The sequence below is a fragment of the Aquila chrysaetos genome, chromosome 23 (assembly GCF_900496995.4).
Source record: "Aquila chrysaetos chrysaetos chromosome 23, bAquChr1.4, whole genome shotgun sequence".
Lineage (NCBI taxonomy): Eukaryota > Metazoa > Chordata > Aves > Accipitriformes > Accipitridae > Aquila > Aquila chrysaetos.
Window position 1 is genome coordinate 2426904 of NC_044026.1, and position 14823 is coordinate 2441726.

General features: G+C 41.4%; 1 protein-coding gene across 8 annotated transcripts in view; it reads left to right on the forward strand.

Annotated features, from left to right (window-relative positions):
- MCF2L (MCF.2 cell line derived transforming sequence like) overlaps positions 1 to 14823 on the forward strand; it is a 159297-nt gene that overhangs the window by 26013 nt on the left and 118461 nt on the right. The window contains exon 1 of one of the 8 annotated variants that reach the window (XM_029999274.2): positions 7201 to 7874. The exons of the other annotated variants lie outside the window; for them this stretch is intronic. Coding sequence (XP_029855134.1) covers positions 7796 to 7874 — 79 coding nt within the window. The 5' untranslated portion in view covers positions 7201 to 7795. Of the gene's footprint in view, positions 1 to 7200; positions 7875 to 14823 lie in introns of those variants that run through there. 8 annotated transcript variants of the gene reach the window in all.

Below are 14823 nucleotides of genomic sequence, written 5' to 3' on the forward strand. Positions count from 1 at the left end.
TACAAGTGGAAAAGGGCAGTCAAATTTTAAGATACAGCCCATTAAAAAATAGTTCTGAATTAGAGTTGACATCCTTCTACTCTGTCCTTTATCTGTGATAAAACTTGTCAGCCTGTTCCTCAGGGGTAAGCACTTCAGTTTTATTCTGTGCAATCAAATTGAATGGTCCTGGAAATACCCTACTTTTTTTTACTCTAAATACTTTTTAGATTGCTGATTGTATGTAAAATTAACAATTATAAGTGACAGTTAAACATCACATTTTGTTAGAGTAATTTCCTGAGAATGTAAAAATCACTATTTCAAAAGAACTGGCCGTACACATAGAAGTTTAGCAGGTCTACCATTCAAGAGTCAGGGCTGATTTAAAACAAAGTGGGGCATGTAATAAAATTTGGACTTTTCTTAATACTTCAAATCTGAACACATACAAAAAGGGATTGATTTAAAGTCTAATACTTTTTAGGAGACCTCAAAGGTTTGAGCTTTAAAAAATGTTGGACAGACTTTTTTTTTGGGGGGGGGGGGGGGGGGCAGGTTTAATTTTATGAATCCTCACCCTGCATTTCCTTTGAAAAGAAAACAACCCTGGCAAGAGAAGACAAAAGATGTGTGTTTTCTGGATCAGTTTCATTTCTGCATTTAAATACAGAATACTAACTGTGAGAGACTATGACTATGACATCTCTGCATCTGGACTCTACCACCTATTTAATTATCATGGTACCTTTCAATATCTGATCTTCTAAAACAAGAGCTCCCCAATTTCCCCTTTTTTCTGGGTTTAAAGTACTGTGGTTTCGTGTTTTGAGGGGTCAGAGTAGTTTCCCTTGTGTGGCCTTTCCCTTAATACATTTACGTACACATACCTGTGGAAGTGCCCCAAAGAAGAAAATAACAGTGATACTTCATTTCTTTCCATATTACTTCTGTTTGCAGCAAGTTCTTTCCCAGCTCACCTCTGTGCTTTCCTATCTTTGGTCTTCCTAACTTCCTACAGAAAGTGCTTCTTTCATCTATAAAGATATCTTGGTAAACTTAGAAAGTTAGGGTCTTGCTTGGCACTGCATTGGTGAAAAGGCAACATTCATTCATTGCCATGCCTGCTTTTAGAGGAGTGCAGCTGCTGGCACATCTGGGTGGTTTAGCTCCTCGGACTGCAGAGGGATAAAGGGCTGGAGCAGGGGCAGTTGGAGGTGTTACACTAAATAAACTCTTTCAAGGCTGTTGGCTCTGCAGTGATTACTTAATCCCATGTGGCAAAAGAGGAGGATGAAGAAGAAAACTGAATGAAGCGGTTACTGGGAAACTTGGCACTCTTCAGAAACACAGAAGATTGGTGGAAGAGATTCAAATGACACTTCATTCATTTCCTTCATACAAGCAAGAGAGGCTGGGGAAAAAGACACTGCCTGTTATGCTAGGAAATATTGAAGCCTTTGATATGGTCAATCATTTTAAGTTCATTCAGGCTGAAGAGCCTAACTACAAAACTTCACAGAAGTATGAGGAATGCTGCTCTAGTGTAAAACTGAGATACAGGACATGAAAGAAATGAATTACAGAAGAGTTAGTGGCTAAGCTAAGCTTCGAGAACTAATCTTGTTTGTTTGTTTGTTGTTTTTTTTTAAGGGGAGGCTAGACTGCAATTGACAACGGGGAAAGAAGGATGTTTAGGGAAGAAGACTGCAAGTAGTGGGAGCTGGACTGTAGCAAGATGGGGCTGAATTGGGGAAGGGGCCACCAAATAGAAATGAGTATGTTGCATTTCATCCATCTTCTACTACTTCTCAGCCATGGGCCTGAGCAATAATGGAAAGGAAGGGGAGCAGTTAGGTACAAAGAGGGTGAGGGTGAAGCTTTTCCCCTCCTGCTGAACACTTGGTCTGGGTACCACCTCGGCCTGGTCCCTGTGCATGGCTTATACACATCCTAGACGAGGGAGCGTGGAGAGCAGCTGCCAGGCCTTTTTTTCCTGTGTGGCACTTACTTTCTCAAAGGAAAATATTATTGAGGTTGACCTGACACTGAGGACTCAAGAGAGGTTTGGTATATTAGTAGATTAGTAAAACAAGGCATAATTTTCATGGAATTTCTCTGGTAAATGCTCCCGCACATCTGAAGGCTTCTGTAGTCTGTTCCTATACGAATCTTGCCCATACTCTGGCTTTGTACGAGTGTTTGAGTGTCAAGTTTTTAAGGAGAAAAGACTTCTACTTTTTCTTTTCCGTCCTGCATGTATTTGCAGGGTAATGACTTGTACAATGCGAAGTTCTCTGTATTCCTTGAGATTGTGAATCTAGGAACAATTTTCTCCTTGTGAAAGAGTGAGGTGTTGCCAAAACCAGAATACTGAAATCTCTGCTTATGAATCCCAGTTTCAAATCCCAGATGCTTTACATAATAAAGCCTAACTGGGCTGATTACCAAGAGAACTCAGTCATTCAGAAAAATAAAAGGGACAAATCCCTTTGCTTCATGAAGGAAGAACTGGTGCCAAGAGGAGGTTGAAATGTTAAAAATGCATTTTCTGTTGGATCTTTCATATCGACTGTCCTGTCTCCCCTTTCTTTCCCCTTTTATTTAAGGCTGGGGATCAGTATTGCTCTTGTGCCGTGGGTATATGTGGAAGTTTTTTTGTAGGATCTGTGAGGACCTAGATTATGAAAACCATGTTCAACGGGTCTCTTCCTGCTCTGCAGGACCCCAGCTTAGGTAAGTCTTTCTGGCTACATCTGCAGTGTCTTGGGACAGTGATGGTGATGTGGATACCTGTAGCTTCATTGCTTATACTGTGTATAGAGTTTCGTCGCATGTGATGTTGGGGCCATCCAGAGAAGAGGGCGGCTGACTTGCCTGCCTGATACCACGTGGTATCACTGGAAAGCCGTATGGGATGTTTGGCAGAGGCTTCAGCTGCGTAGCATAACCATCCATATGTTCTTGCCCGTTCCCTTCGCAGCAAGCAATGTCGTAGGGCCTATACAAAGCAGCAGGGAAACCTGTGTGTGTTTTAGTTTCTTGTAGTCCTATTTTGTGTTCTATAAATAGTATTTCTTCTACTGCAGCTGCTCTTAGAGAAATTAAGCTTCTATGGGTTAAAATGGAAGCCCTCTTGTGGATTGATAATTGATTAAAAAAGAAATGGAGAGTTGCTTTAGGTGGTCAGTTTTCTGTGGGTGGAGGGGAGTTACTGGTGGAGAAAAGCAGGGATTTCTGCAGGAGGTTCAGCTATGCAACATAATCCTAAATGAGCTGGAAACGGAAAGGAAGCGTAGAAAGACAAAACTTGCAAATATGTGAAATTATTCAAAATAGTCAAAGTCAATGCTGAACGCAAACAGTTGGAGGATAAATCGGTGATGCTGAGTAACTGATCAGTAGAGAAGGTGAAATTAATTGTTTGCACAGAATGATACATATGAGAAAAGACAACACTATTCCCTAAGCTAGCTGTTACCCTCAGTAAGAGACCTTGACTGATTATGGGTAGTTCCCTGAAAACAGCAGCAGCTCAGTCAGCACTTCGTGTTGGTCTGAAAGGCAAACAGAGCATTACAAACCACTGAGAGAGAAACCAAGAACAACAAAATCCTTATGTCACTGTGTAATCTCTGCTGTGCCTATTTCTTGAGTACCATGTCCAGTTTTGTTCGCTTTGTTAGAGTAGAATTAGGGTATGCGGAGGCATGGCGAAGGCGGTCAGAGGTATGGGGTTGCTTTTGTACAAATAGGAACTAATTAGTGTAGGAAATTTTCTGTCTGGAAAAAAGGCAATTGGAGGGGACATAATATCACCTACAGTGGAGGTCTGTATAGTCATGAATGGCTTGTGGAAGTGAATAGAGAGTGTTTATTTCCTGGTTTTTTTCCACTGCTTCACAAAAGGCAAACTGGGGCACCCAGAGAAATTTCAGGAAGGTAGTTTAAATAAAAGCAGTTTTTCACACAGCACATAATTAAATTTTGGAACTCATTGACAACTGATATTATGGAGATCAAAGTAAAGTTAGCTGAGAAATCTTTAGGTATATTGTTGCAAGTATCTTTTGCTCAGGCAAAACTCGTTACATGATTATGTGTTAATGACTTATGGTTACTGCTTTCACTCCTCACATGAGAGGATAGTTGTGTATTACTTCCAGAACATTTCCAAAATAGCTACAATTTCTTGAAAAACTAGGTAATGCTTTTTGGCTTGAGCTGTTTGAAAATGAGAGATGTGTGGTGTTGCTTTGTTTGAACAGGCTTTGCTGGAGACCACAGCCAAAACCAGGGCAAAGTAGAGTACTGAGGGGAAAAAAATAATGTTGTTGTGGCTTTCGAACCCAATAGAAGTTTAGAAAAAAATCAATACAAACCTGCAGAAATCAGGTCAAATATTACATCAATGTAGTCCTGGAAGTTGATTGATTAAATTGTGCAATACATTTGCTCCTTGATTATTATCTTTGCTGTTTCACTGAAAGAAATAGGACTATAGACAATTTGACAAAAATGTTTTTACTGCATTTTAAACATCTAAGACAGAACCAAAAGGCTGTGTGTTCCTCAAATTTCTTTGTGAAAGTATTTTTACACAGTGCTATACTTCAGTTTGAATTCCTCTGTTGCAGCAGGGCCTTGCCTGGGACTACTGAAGATTTTTTGCTAGAGGTGATAATTTAGCTAAATAATTTAGTTAAAAAACAGAATTCTAGAATCAGCTGGAATTTTTCAGTAAAACCAAAATATATATAATAAAAGTAATCACATTTTACCTGAAAAGTGAAAACATCTTCTATTGTGTTTGCAGACTCTCAGTGCTAGAACTGGACATCAGTCCTTTTACTCTCAAATTTTAGTTTAGCGTGAGATGTGTCGGGCTGAAATGGCATGTTCAACTCCCTAATATGAACATTGTGATGACCTGCAAAGGTGCGGGGCGTCAGGCACAAGCTTCAAGAGAGCAAAAGTGCAGTGGCTCGTCGCAGAGCTATACTGACGCTGTTATTTCGAGGACTGTTTTGATTCCCTGTGTAGCTCATGGTAAGATACTGGTTTGATTTTTGTTGCAAGAAAGCTCAGTTGGCTCCTCTTGTTAAGAGTTGATTTTAATTAGATTAAGGTCTGTTTCTTTACTCTGACTCAAGGTTATTCATGAAACCGTGGATGATCCAGTTTCAAACCAGCAGAGATCCTAATCCCACATTCTGGTTAAGTATTTTGAAAATACTGTATCTCTGTTTCCTTCAGTAGAGAAACTATGCCTAAGCTATATCACTCCAGACAAGGCTGCCTGATTTCTATGAATGAACATGATTAAACAAGTACGTGGTTACCCGACTTTTAGGTAAACTAACTTTCAGTCCAGCTAACTGAAACCTTTCACTTTGATGCTCTGCTCGTGCCTTGCATATTTTGAATTTGTTCAAAGGTGTAGAAAGCATATATAAAGTGGCAATGTTGGTATAACTGAGGTTTAACTTGAGTATTAGAGTTCTCCATTCATTTTGCACAAGTATAAATACATATTATGTGATGTGATCCTGAAAGTTGACTGGCTGATGTGATAAAATTCATCAGTACATTTATATCTTGCTTTTCATTTGTTATTTTACTGAGAAAACACCATGGAAAGATGGACCTTATGATATATGGGAGTCTTAAGCAGTTTTCTGATTCTCCAAGGAAAACAGGAAATTGCTATTGAATTGAGGCAGGACACTCGAAGAAAGCTGGGATTGAACTAGTATCTTTTATTGCAGTAGATGCTTATGAATGAATACGTCTCCTGCACTTCTTGCTACACCGGGAAATAGTGTAATCTTACAAGTGAACTTTGCTGTTCCGCATATGCTAAAATGTTGTAGGCCTTTAACTTGCTGCAGTCAATAAGTCCCGTTGACTTCCTGACATCTGGAGCTCTCCCTGGGCTATCTTTGGACATGGTGCTCTGTCCCATAGCCTTTGTTTCAAAACAAGCCTCAGCTATCCATACACACCCGTGGACTTGCACGCCTTTTCTAGTTCCTTTGCTTCTGGTTCACCACGTGAATGGCCAGAGCCTGAGCTGGTGATCGTGGTCTTGCTGCAGATCACTTGTTCCTTTCCAAAAATGCAATCTTAAATGGCAGTCAGATAAACAAAATATTTTTTGCATATGAAGTTTCTATAGATGCTGTATTTCTATGGTAATACTTTGTTATGCAAAAGCTTGACTGAAGACTTCAATTTTCATTTCTATTAATATAGGAATGGAAATATATATGACTTTAGTCATATATAATACATGGAGCTGCTGTAGGCCCGTCATACTTGGAGTGGAAATGATGTGGGACTTTTTATAAATTAATAGTTAAATATGATCTCAATTAATTTTATTGACAGAGGAAGCCCAGATAGATTGATGGGTCCTCTTAAAAAAATATTTTTAGTTCATGTCCTCCCTAATGTTATTGTTGAGAGTTATGAACAAATCATCACAGGTATTCACATATTTTCCTAGGAAGGACTGCTGCTTTTTGCCTGCTGTATGTAATCTGTAGAAAAGAATCTTTATCCTAAATAACACAGTGTTTCTAAGTGTGCAGGAAAACATCCCTTTTTCTTTTAGCCATAGATAGCCTTTTATTTATTTTAATGGCTAAAATATAAAAGGACATAGCTAAAACCAATAGGCTTATTAGAAGACTGGGAGAATTCAGCTGACCATCAGCAAAAAAAATGCCAATAGTGAGATTTAGTAGGCATTGAGATAATCTTGAAAAAGGGAAGTGTTAAAAGCCTCATAGTTTGAAACTTGTAAAACAGTCTGTATAAAAGCACTGAAAATCAATTACGAGGAGCAGTTGTATAGAGAGGCATTGTACAGCTTTCAGTCCTGTAGGATTTTCTATATCCCTAAAAGTTTTCCAGTGGTGGTGTACCCTCTCTAACAAATAGAAGTTTCCTGGCTATTAGGCTTGCTTTTCCTAGTTACCTTCTACAGCAGTTCTCTTGTATATACCCCATACACCTTGTGGGGTCCACAGATCTTGACTCTAAAACCCCTTTGCCTAAGGTGGTAATACAGATCTCATGGAAATTTGGATTTTGTGGAGTTACGGAGACTGCTGTTGCACAACCTTTAAGCAGTCAAGCTCCTCCAAATAGTCCAGATGTTGTCTGTGGTTATTTCAGTGTTTAAAGGAAATTTGAAGTTCTCAGCCTTCAAAAATGACCATTTCAAACCGAACGTGAAGGCATCGTGCGGGCTGGTGAGAGCGGAATAGCCTTGGCGTTGTCAGCGGGAAGGGATTTTTGCTCCACAGCTACTCACCCTGCAGCAAGCTGGCAAGAAGGTAGAAGGGAGCCTAGTGTTCACGTAAGCATGAGGATGGGGCTTTCTGCAAGCTCCGGCTGCTCGCCGTTCCCTCGCCGCGCTGTCGATTCAGCGCAGCCCTTCCCAGCGCTCGCTGCAGGCTGGGAGAGACTGGCGATACGTCGGCTAATCAGCGCTTCGCATTAATTCTAGCATTTGAGGACTCCACTGCGGGCAAACCCATATGCAGAGGAGGGGAGAGAAGTTTGAAGCGGTCCTGCTGTCATTAACATTCACTGCTCTGGCTTCAAGCAGCGCCCGCCTCACCCAGGCGCTGCCAGGAGGGAACGTGCGCTCCTGCCTCCCTTTGTGCCGACTGGGATCCATGTGGAGTAATTGAAATGCAGAGCTGCAAAGCACTGCTGTAGTGGTCTGCTTTGGGGTCCCCCCCTGCTTTCATTCTTGGAGCAGGGGGAGCATGTTTGCTGTGGATTCTTTTTGTTTTACCAGAGAATGAGATGCTGGCTGAAAATTGAAGAAATGGCCCTAGAAGAATTGATGCAAAGATTAAATGCGGTTTCCCAGTGCGCTGGTAGGAGGAGCTGCTGGTCTTAAATAATGTGTTGTGTGGATGCTGTTAGTGATTTTGTAGGATTTACAGAAAAGCCTGGTAATCTGACTAGCATTCTTTATGCATGTTCGCATTAATAGGAAAGAAAATGTTAAGAGCTTTTGTCACCAGGTTAAACTTTTGTTTATATTAACACTAATTAACATTTTTAGTGCTTAGATATTCATGAGGCAAGCTTTAGAAGGTCCTCTTGAATAGTTTTGGGTAGCTGCTAGCCCAGTCAAATACTCTAAATGGGTCTCGATTTCTTTTTTATCTCTAACTCAGCTGTAGCTAGGAAGTGGGGAGAATTACCGATTTGTCTAGCGGAACGGGTCTAATGTGAAGCAGTGAAAAGCTCGGCTAACTGTAAGGCACTGCAAGCCAGTATTTTGGGTGGGTCTAAATTGCACTTTCATGAGAATGAAGAGTTGAATGCATTAATTGTGGTAAATGTAGTTTACATCTGTAAGGATTAAAAATTGCAGCAGATCTGCTAAAATGGTTTTGGCACTGTAGAAAGATTCTTATGATTTCTGAGAGACTTTCTTATTTTCTTGAAAATGTAAATGCTTATGTGTTCAAAACTAGAACTAAACAGCATTGCACAGTAAGGTGATCTGTGATTAGATCTAGGAATGTTTTCCTGGCTATTGCTCATGCAGAGATGTAAACGTATTTCAGAATAAAAAGTTACCTGGAAAGAGAAGAAATGTGGATTTTGCATCCTTTGAAACTGTTTCTTTTGCCTATTATTCTTAGTCTGTTGACAGATGTCAGAAGTCTTGCATCTTCTTGTCATCTGAGGCAAACTGGTGGTTTGCTGACACAGAATATTTAAGGTATTATTCATTGCAGTATCAAAACTTGGAATTTTTCTTCCCATTTCCCTGGTCCTCTGTTTCCTAAGGGTGACTTTTTCAGGTTCTTCAATTTCCATGTGTTAAAGGAGATAATTAGCAAGATGGCTGATGCTGTAGTCCAATGAACAGATAGATTAAATGACAAATGTGGAATGGACAGATTAGCTGCATCAGTTCTCCTGGATAGGGGAAGTAGGTATTTTACCTTCTTAGTAACATTTTTTGGGGGGGAAAAGCAAGACTTAATCTGATGAGAACAAGCAATAAATTACAAGTAAAGGTCACCATACTTACTATTTTCTCCTTCCTTGTTTTTCCTATGCACTTTTCCCCTGATTATCTTCCTATCTTCAAAACATGACTTTATTAAATGTTTGGATATTTATTTCATTGCCTGTTGTGATTTTTCTGAATGTTTAAGAAGAAAGCCAGCCTGATATTTGCTAGGGCATACTGTCTTTTGCAGTTTATTTTAATAATTCATACATTACTTTTTCCACTCCCTTACAATTGTTGCTGTAGTTTTTCTGAGGCAAGATAAATTTTAATAACATATGGTAGAATTGCTTAGGAATATGGGAGCCTTTTCTTCCTGAATTGAAGTAGAAGGAGTCTCTCGACTGGCAGCAGGCTCACTGGTTTGCCTGTGACACTGCCTGTCTCAGCTGTGCAGATACAGGTACAATGTGACCTTCATGTAAGTCAGCAGCAGCTCCAAATGCTGTTTTCACACTTGCCGGCAGACTCTGACTGTGTCCTGATATTTAGCTTGTAAAACTTGCATATTCTTCCAAAAAAGCAGCTGTTACTTCACTGCCAATTTCATGTTCATGTGGTTCAGCTGATCCCTCTCCTCCCCCTTTGCTTTCTGTCTCTTCCTCTCTGTAATCATCCCTGTGCAGGTGTTCCCAAGCCAAAGGCACCTCTTTTCTACAGCCAGTGGTTGTATTTATAGGTGGCTGTTTAGGCTTCCTTTTTTTCTTTTTTTTCTCTTTCCTTTCAGGTTGCTTAGACCATTTCTCTGTTGCTGTCTCCCATTCTTGGGCTATACTCTGTCCTTGGGTCAAATTATCTACTGTCTGGCTTCACAGCTGTCTTTCTGTTGACTCAGAAACCTTTCCTAAGCAGAGATTTCCTCAGCAGCCCGAGATCCTGTGCAGGATTTTTCCAAGCCATTTTTCAATAGCTCCCTGCTTGAGAGTAATTGAAATGCAAAGGTTCCCCTGGCTGCCCCATAGTGCAGCTATCCACCTTCAGGCATCAAGGGATTTTCTCCTTTGTAGGAGCCGAGGAAAAAGACTATTCCTCTTCCTTTGCTTGTTCTTCTGAATGATACTGCAGGCAGGCTGAGATTCATCCCAGGTAGTTTTAAGCATCTAAGTCGGAAGAGGAATTCCCCTAAAATCCATGTGCGCTGAAAGGAGAGAAGGGGGCACATTCAGAAAGGAAGTCCTTCTACCTTCCGAGGTGCACTCGTCTTTCCCTTGGCTGGGCAGGGGTGCAGGAAGCCTGGAGTAGCTCAGCTCCTAACCTAGCATCTCCCCGATGCCTAAAGTTAGGTATGGTAAATCTGGATTTGTCTGTCATCTTTCGCTGTTTTACCACAACAGCCCTTCCACCTCTGGCTGCTGTCCCGCTAGCAAGTCCCCCTGCATCAGTCTGGCACTGACACAGCCTTTCTGGGCTACTCGTCCCTCACCACCACACCAGCACTTTCCTCAGCGGTCCTTGTGTTCCCTCTGCTCTGACTAAATTCTGATGTGCTCATGCTCCCAGCCCCCATGGTAAATTACTGATCTCTCACTCCTTACTTTCTCACAGGATCCCTCGAGTGCCTTCCTCTGCTACATTTTACAAATCTGGACAGCTTTTGCTGGCAAAGCTTTGATTATTTATCATCTTGCTCACCTTCACTTTAGCATCACATGCCTCACAGATATATTATCTTCTGCTTCTGGACACATTTAGCTATTAAGATCATAAAGATCATGCTCTTTAGTTTAACATTATCATCCTCTTCATATTCCTTCTCTGACTCCTGCTCTACAGTTCAAAAAAACCTTCTACCCTGCGCTCTTCCAACAACTAAAAAGGGTGGTCCCATGGCATCTTCCTTTGTTTTTTCCCACATACACTCCTCAGTCCTCCCGGTCACTTCCCTTCTATCAAATGGCCTCCTGGACTTGGATGACCAGACTATTGCTTTCCCTGTTTTCATATAAATCCTTAAAACAAGGCAGAAGTGATTTAAAGAAATTCTCTATTTCTGCCTAAGGTTTTGGTTTTTTTTTTTTTTTCCCATTAGAATTGTGGGGTTTTTTTCAGGAAAACTGTGAAATGATTATTGGTACTATAGTATCAATACCATATACCAATACTATATATCATAGCTTTTACTTTTCTTCCTCTTTTTCAGTTCTGTTAGACCCTCTTCCACAAATTGCTGTTCATGGATGGAATTTCCCCACTCCGTGGAACAGTAGCTCAGAGATTGAAGCCCCAGATTATAAATAGTTCTAGTCTGGGACCTCACACATTTTCCATATTACTGTTTGCTGTGGGTTGTCTGCTTAGGACTCCATTTGCTCTGGCTGATACAGAAACAGCGTTAAGGCACCAGCTCTTTCTGTCAGTCACTACTCGCATTCACATTGGCACTGAGCTGGGAAGCCTTACAGTGACGGTGTTGTCTAATTCATGCAAACAGGCAATACAAGTCTGACATTCCCAGCCTTAAGCCTGTGGTAGCCCCACTAAATGGTTTCTTTCCACCTTGGAAATGGGTCACTATTATAGCTACTATCCGTTTCCTCTCCTTGAACAAAATTTTAGCACTTTGCAAAAAGAAGAAACATCTGCAAGCCAAAGAAGATAAACATGTGTGTAGTTTCTTAGTAAATTTGTATGCAGTGCTAGTATTTTAAGTACAGGTGTCATCCCTTAGCCATTTCAGCTTCCGTGAGTTTTCAGTAGCTCCAGATCTTCTGTCATATTCACAATTTGGGCCAAAACTTTACACTTCATTTTCCTGGCTTTGTCTTCTTGACTGGCAGGCTTTTGAAGTTTTAAAGGCTGGCTCACTTGTCTTGACAAATTAGGAACAGATGTAGGAGGAATGGACTTGCATACCACCTCCAAGTGCCCAACATCACTGGAAAGAGTTGGCTTACTGCAAGGAGCAATGGGGACACCCTCAGGCACACTGAAGGGAGGTTATGAAGTTGTGCGTGGCTGGAAGGACCTGTTCTGTGTGTCCTCCCCATTCCTACTCTCTTGGGAGCTTGCCTGCTCTTTCTTACCCTTGTAGCATCTGTCCTCGGTTCACTTGATTTTCCAGTTTGGGAACCCAAAAAAGTCTTTCTGCATGTGGCAGAGTACTCTGTGTGCGCGTGTGAATTTGGCAGGCGGGCAGGTCTGAGCGTGAAGGACATTGAATTACTACTTGGCGACTTTGACAGCTTTCTGTGTAGCTGATAGAGTTGAAGAGATCCAGTTGAGAGCTCTGAAATCTGCAGGTTGTTAGCACATCCGCTGTGCCGAGGTGGCATTTAATGGTAGTGGGGGATGCCTCTGCCCGGTATTAGCTTGCTGGCCCTTCATTTCAGCTTTCCTGCCCCCGCGTTGAGCTTAACCATGAAAGATGCCTCTGATTTCCCAGGCTAGAGAGTATAGAGGGTTCAAAAATAAGGGTGGGAGCTGCAGTTGAACAGACAAAATTAAGCAATTAGGAGTGGATTGCTCATGTTTTCTATTAGCATGCACTGTTACGGCTTCTGTGTGTACCTGCATGGCATCCATTTCTTAGTATATTCTGGCCTAAATCAAAATCTTTATTTTACTGCTGAAACAGCTGGATCTAGTGAAACTGGTGGGAGTAAAGGTTCAGTGTTGGCAGCAGCCTTGTCCTTATTAAAGACAGCTGCCTTCTTGGTAATCTGAGGAAAAATATTTTGATTAACATTAAGGTTGATTGAATTCTATTTTTAACCAAACTATTGTCGCTTAAAAATTCCATCCCTAAACATTTCAGCTCAGTAGGGTTTCTTTTTTTACATATAATGAAAAAAAAAAAAAAAAAGAAAAAAAAATGCCCACTTGAGTTTCCATCCGTGTGCACTTCTTTTTGGGACTGTCAATGACCTCTTATCATATCATCTACCCCGGTCTTTCACTGATTTTAATGGCAATTGCTGAACTACAGTAGGAAAATTGCAATCTGTGCAGGTATCTTTCAACAGACCAAAAGGAGATAAGGGCAAAATAGGCATTAACAGTAATCAGTGGCACATTTAGAGTGGCTTTTCAAAGGATTGCAAGGTGCATAATTGTCAGTCTCCTGTTCAGTCTATGGACTTTGGGTATATATACTTAAAACTTGTAGAACCAGGAAAGCCCTGCCTGGACTTCCATACTTGGTGATATGAAAGAAGAAAAAACCTGTTACTTTGATGTATTTTTATTTTCATAGTGACTCAGAATACTTTCTTGGCAAGAATGCCTGGCACAGCTGCCTGCCACGCTTACAACCGCAGAGAGCCAAGCTGCAAGATCACCTCGTGCATATCAAATAACAGGGAACTTCTGCGGAAAAGGAACAGCACGGTGCAGGGACAGGGGTGTGATACGTAACACAGACTGCATTGTCTTCAACGTGTTTGCTCTAAGCTGACGTGTTGAGCAAGGCCAGGGAGCACGAGGCATTTGGGTCACTCACCTTTTCCTTTAACGAAGCAGATCAAGCAAGCTACTTGCAATTTTGTTGGGTTTGAGTCAGCCCAACAACTTCTTAAGGTTTTCAGTATCTGAAACAGTGCATTTCAGCTGGAAGTTTGAGCCTGCTGTTTTACAATATCTGGCAAAGCCACTTTAATTTTGTTTCATTGTTTCTTTTGTCTTGTCCCATTAAATATCAGCCAGATATGCTTTTATTTTAGACAGAAAGAGCATGATCTTGGATGCTTTTATATGGATTAATCACTTGTAGGTCTCTTGAAGTAAGCCTGCAATACTATGTTAGCTATTTTGACCTCACTTTAAATTCTCCAGTTATCCCCATAGCTGCATAGCTTAAGCGTGAGCCACCTGGCTCACAACAGGTAGGAATGCAGGTATTGTGGTTGAGGAATACTGGTAGTCCAGCCTTTAACACTACATTTAACAGCACTGTGGGTGCAGCCAACTCAAGCCTTGTGGAACAGTCAGTGTAAGCACACAGTTCTGGGCATAGGTAGAGACAGGATCATCATCTTGGAGGTTGACTTACTACACAGTCTGGGCAGTTTCAGACAATAGATCCCCTCACTTACAGCAATCTTGAATATTAGTTATATCCTCAGTCTGTCTCTGCTGGTCATTTTGTGGCTTTTGAATTTTTGTACTAATGCTTTGAATTTCTTGATGACCGATGGGACGTGCTATTTGGGTTGTGGTGTACCAGGGGCATGGAGCTGGCTGACAGGCTTCCCGCATGGTTCCTTGGAGCAGCAGGGAGTCAGGCATGATGAATCCCATTCTGTGATGGAGAGATGTTAAACCTGGTCGCACAAAAGGTGGAATTGGCTGCAAGTTAGAGTGAGAATAAGTTGAAATAGAGAAGCCTCGTGATACCTGTCCCCAAACGTTTCTATCTTCATGTGAACATTGATGGTGTTTGAGCTTGGGAGGAGCTGATGTGATGGGGCCTTAGGCAGTTAAATTCCTTTGAGGACACAGGGGAAGGCAGCTTCCTAGCAGAATGTGGTGCTGAAATTGTGGCAAGCTGATAAAGCACAGTGCAGTGTGGTACTGCCTGGTTTTGAAGATGTAGGTGTGTAATGCTGCTTGGCAGCAGTCTGCCTTCTTAAAATTGATAATCTGGGCAAATAGGTATTTGGCAAGTTGAGAACTGCACTGCTGTGTGGTAGGTAGGCTCTTGTTTTCCACCTGTGCTGTTTCAGGGGGGTGAGTGCTGTCCCCCTTCATGTGCTTGAGGCATTTGCTAAGTGCCGGTCTTACTGAAAGTCCTTCTGTCTTCAGCACTTCAAGTAGCAGGCAGAAAATTTGCACCAAGAAGTGACTGTCCTGGTTCT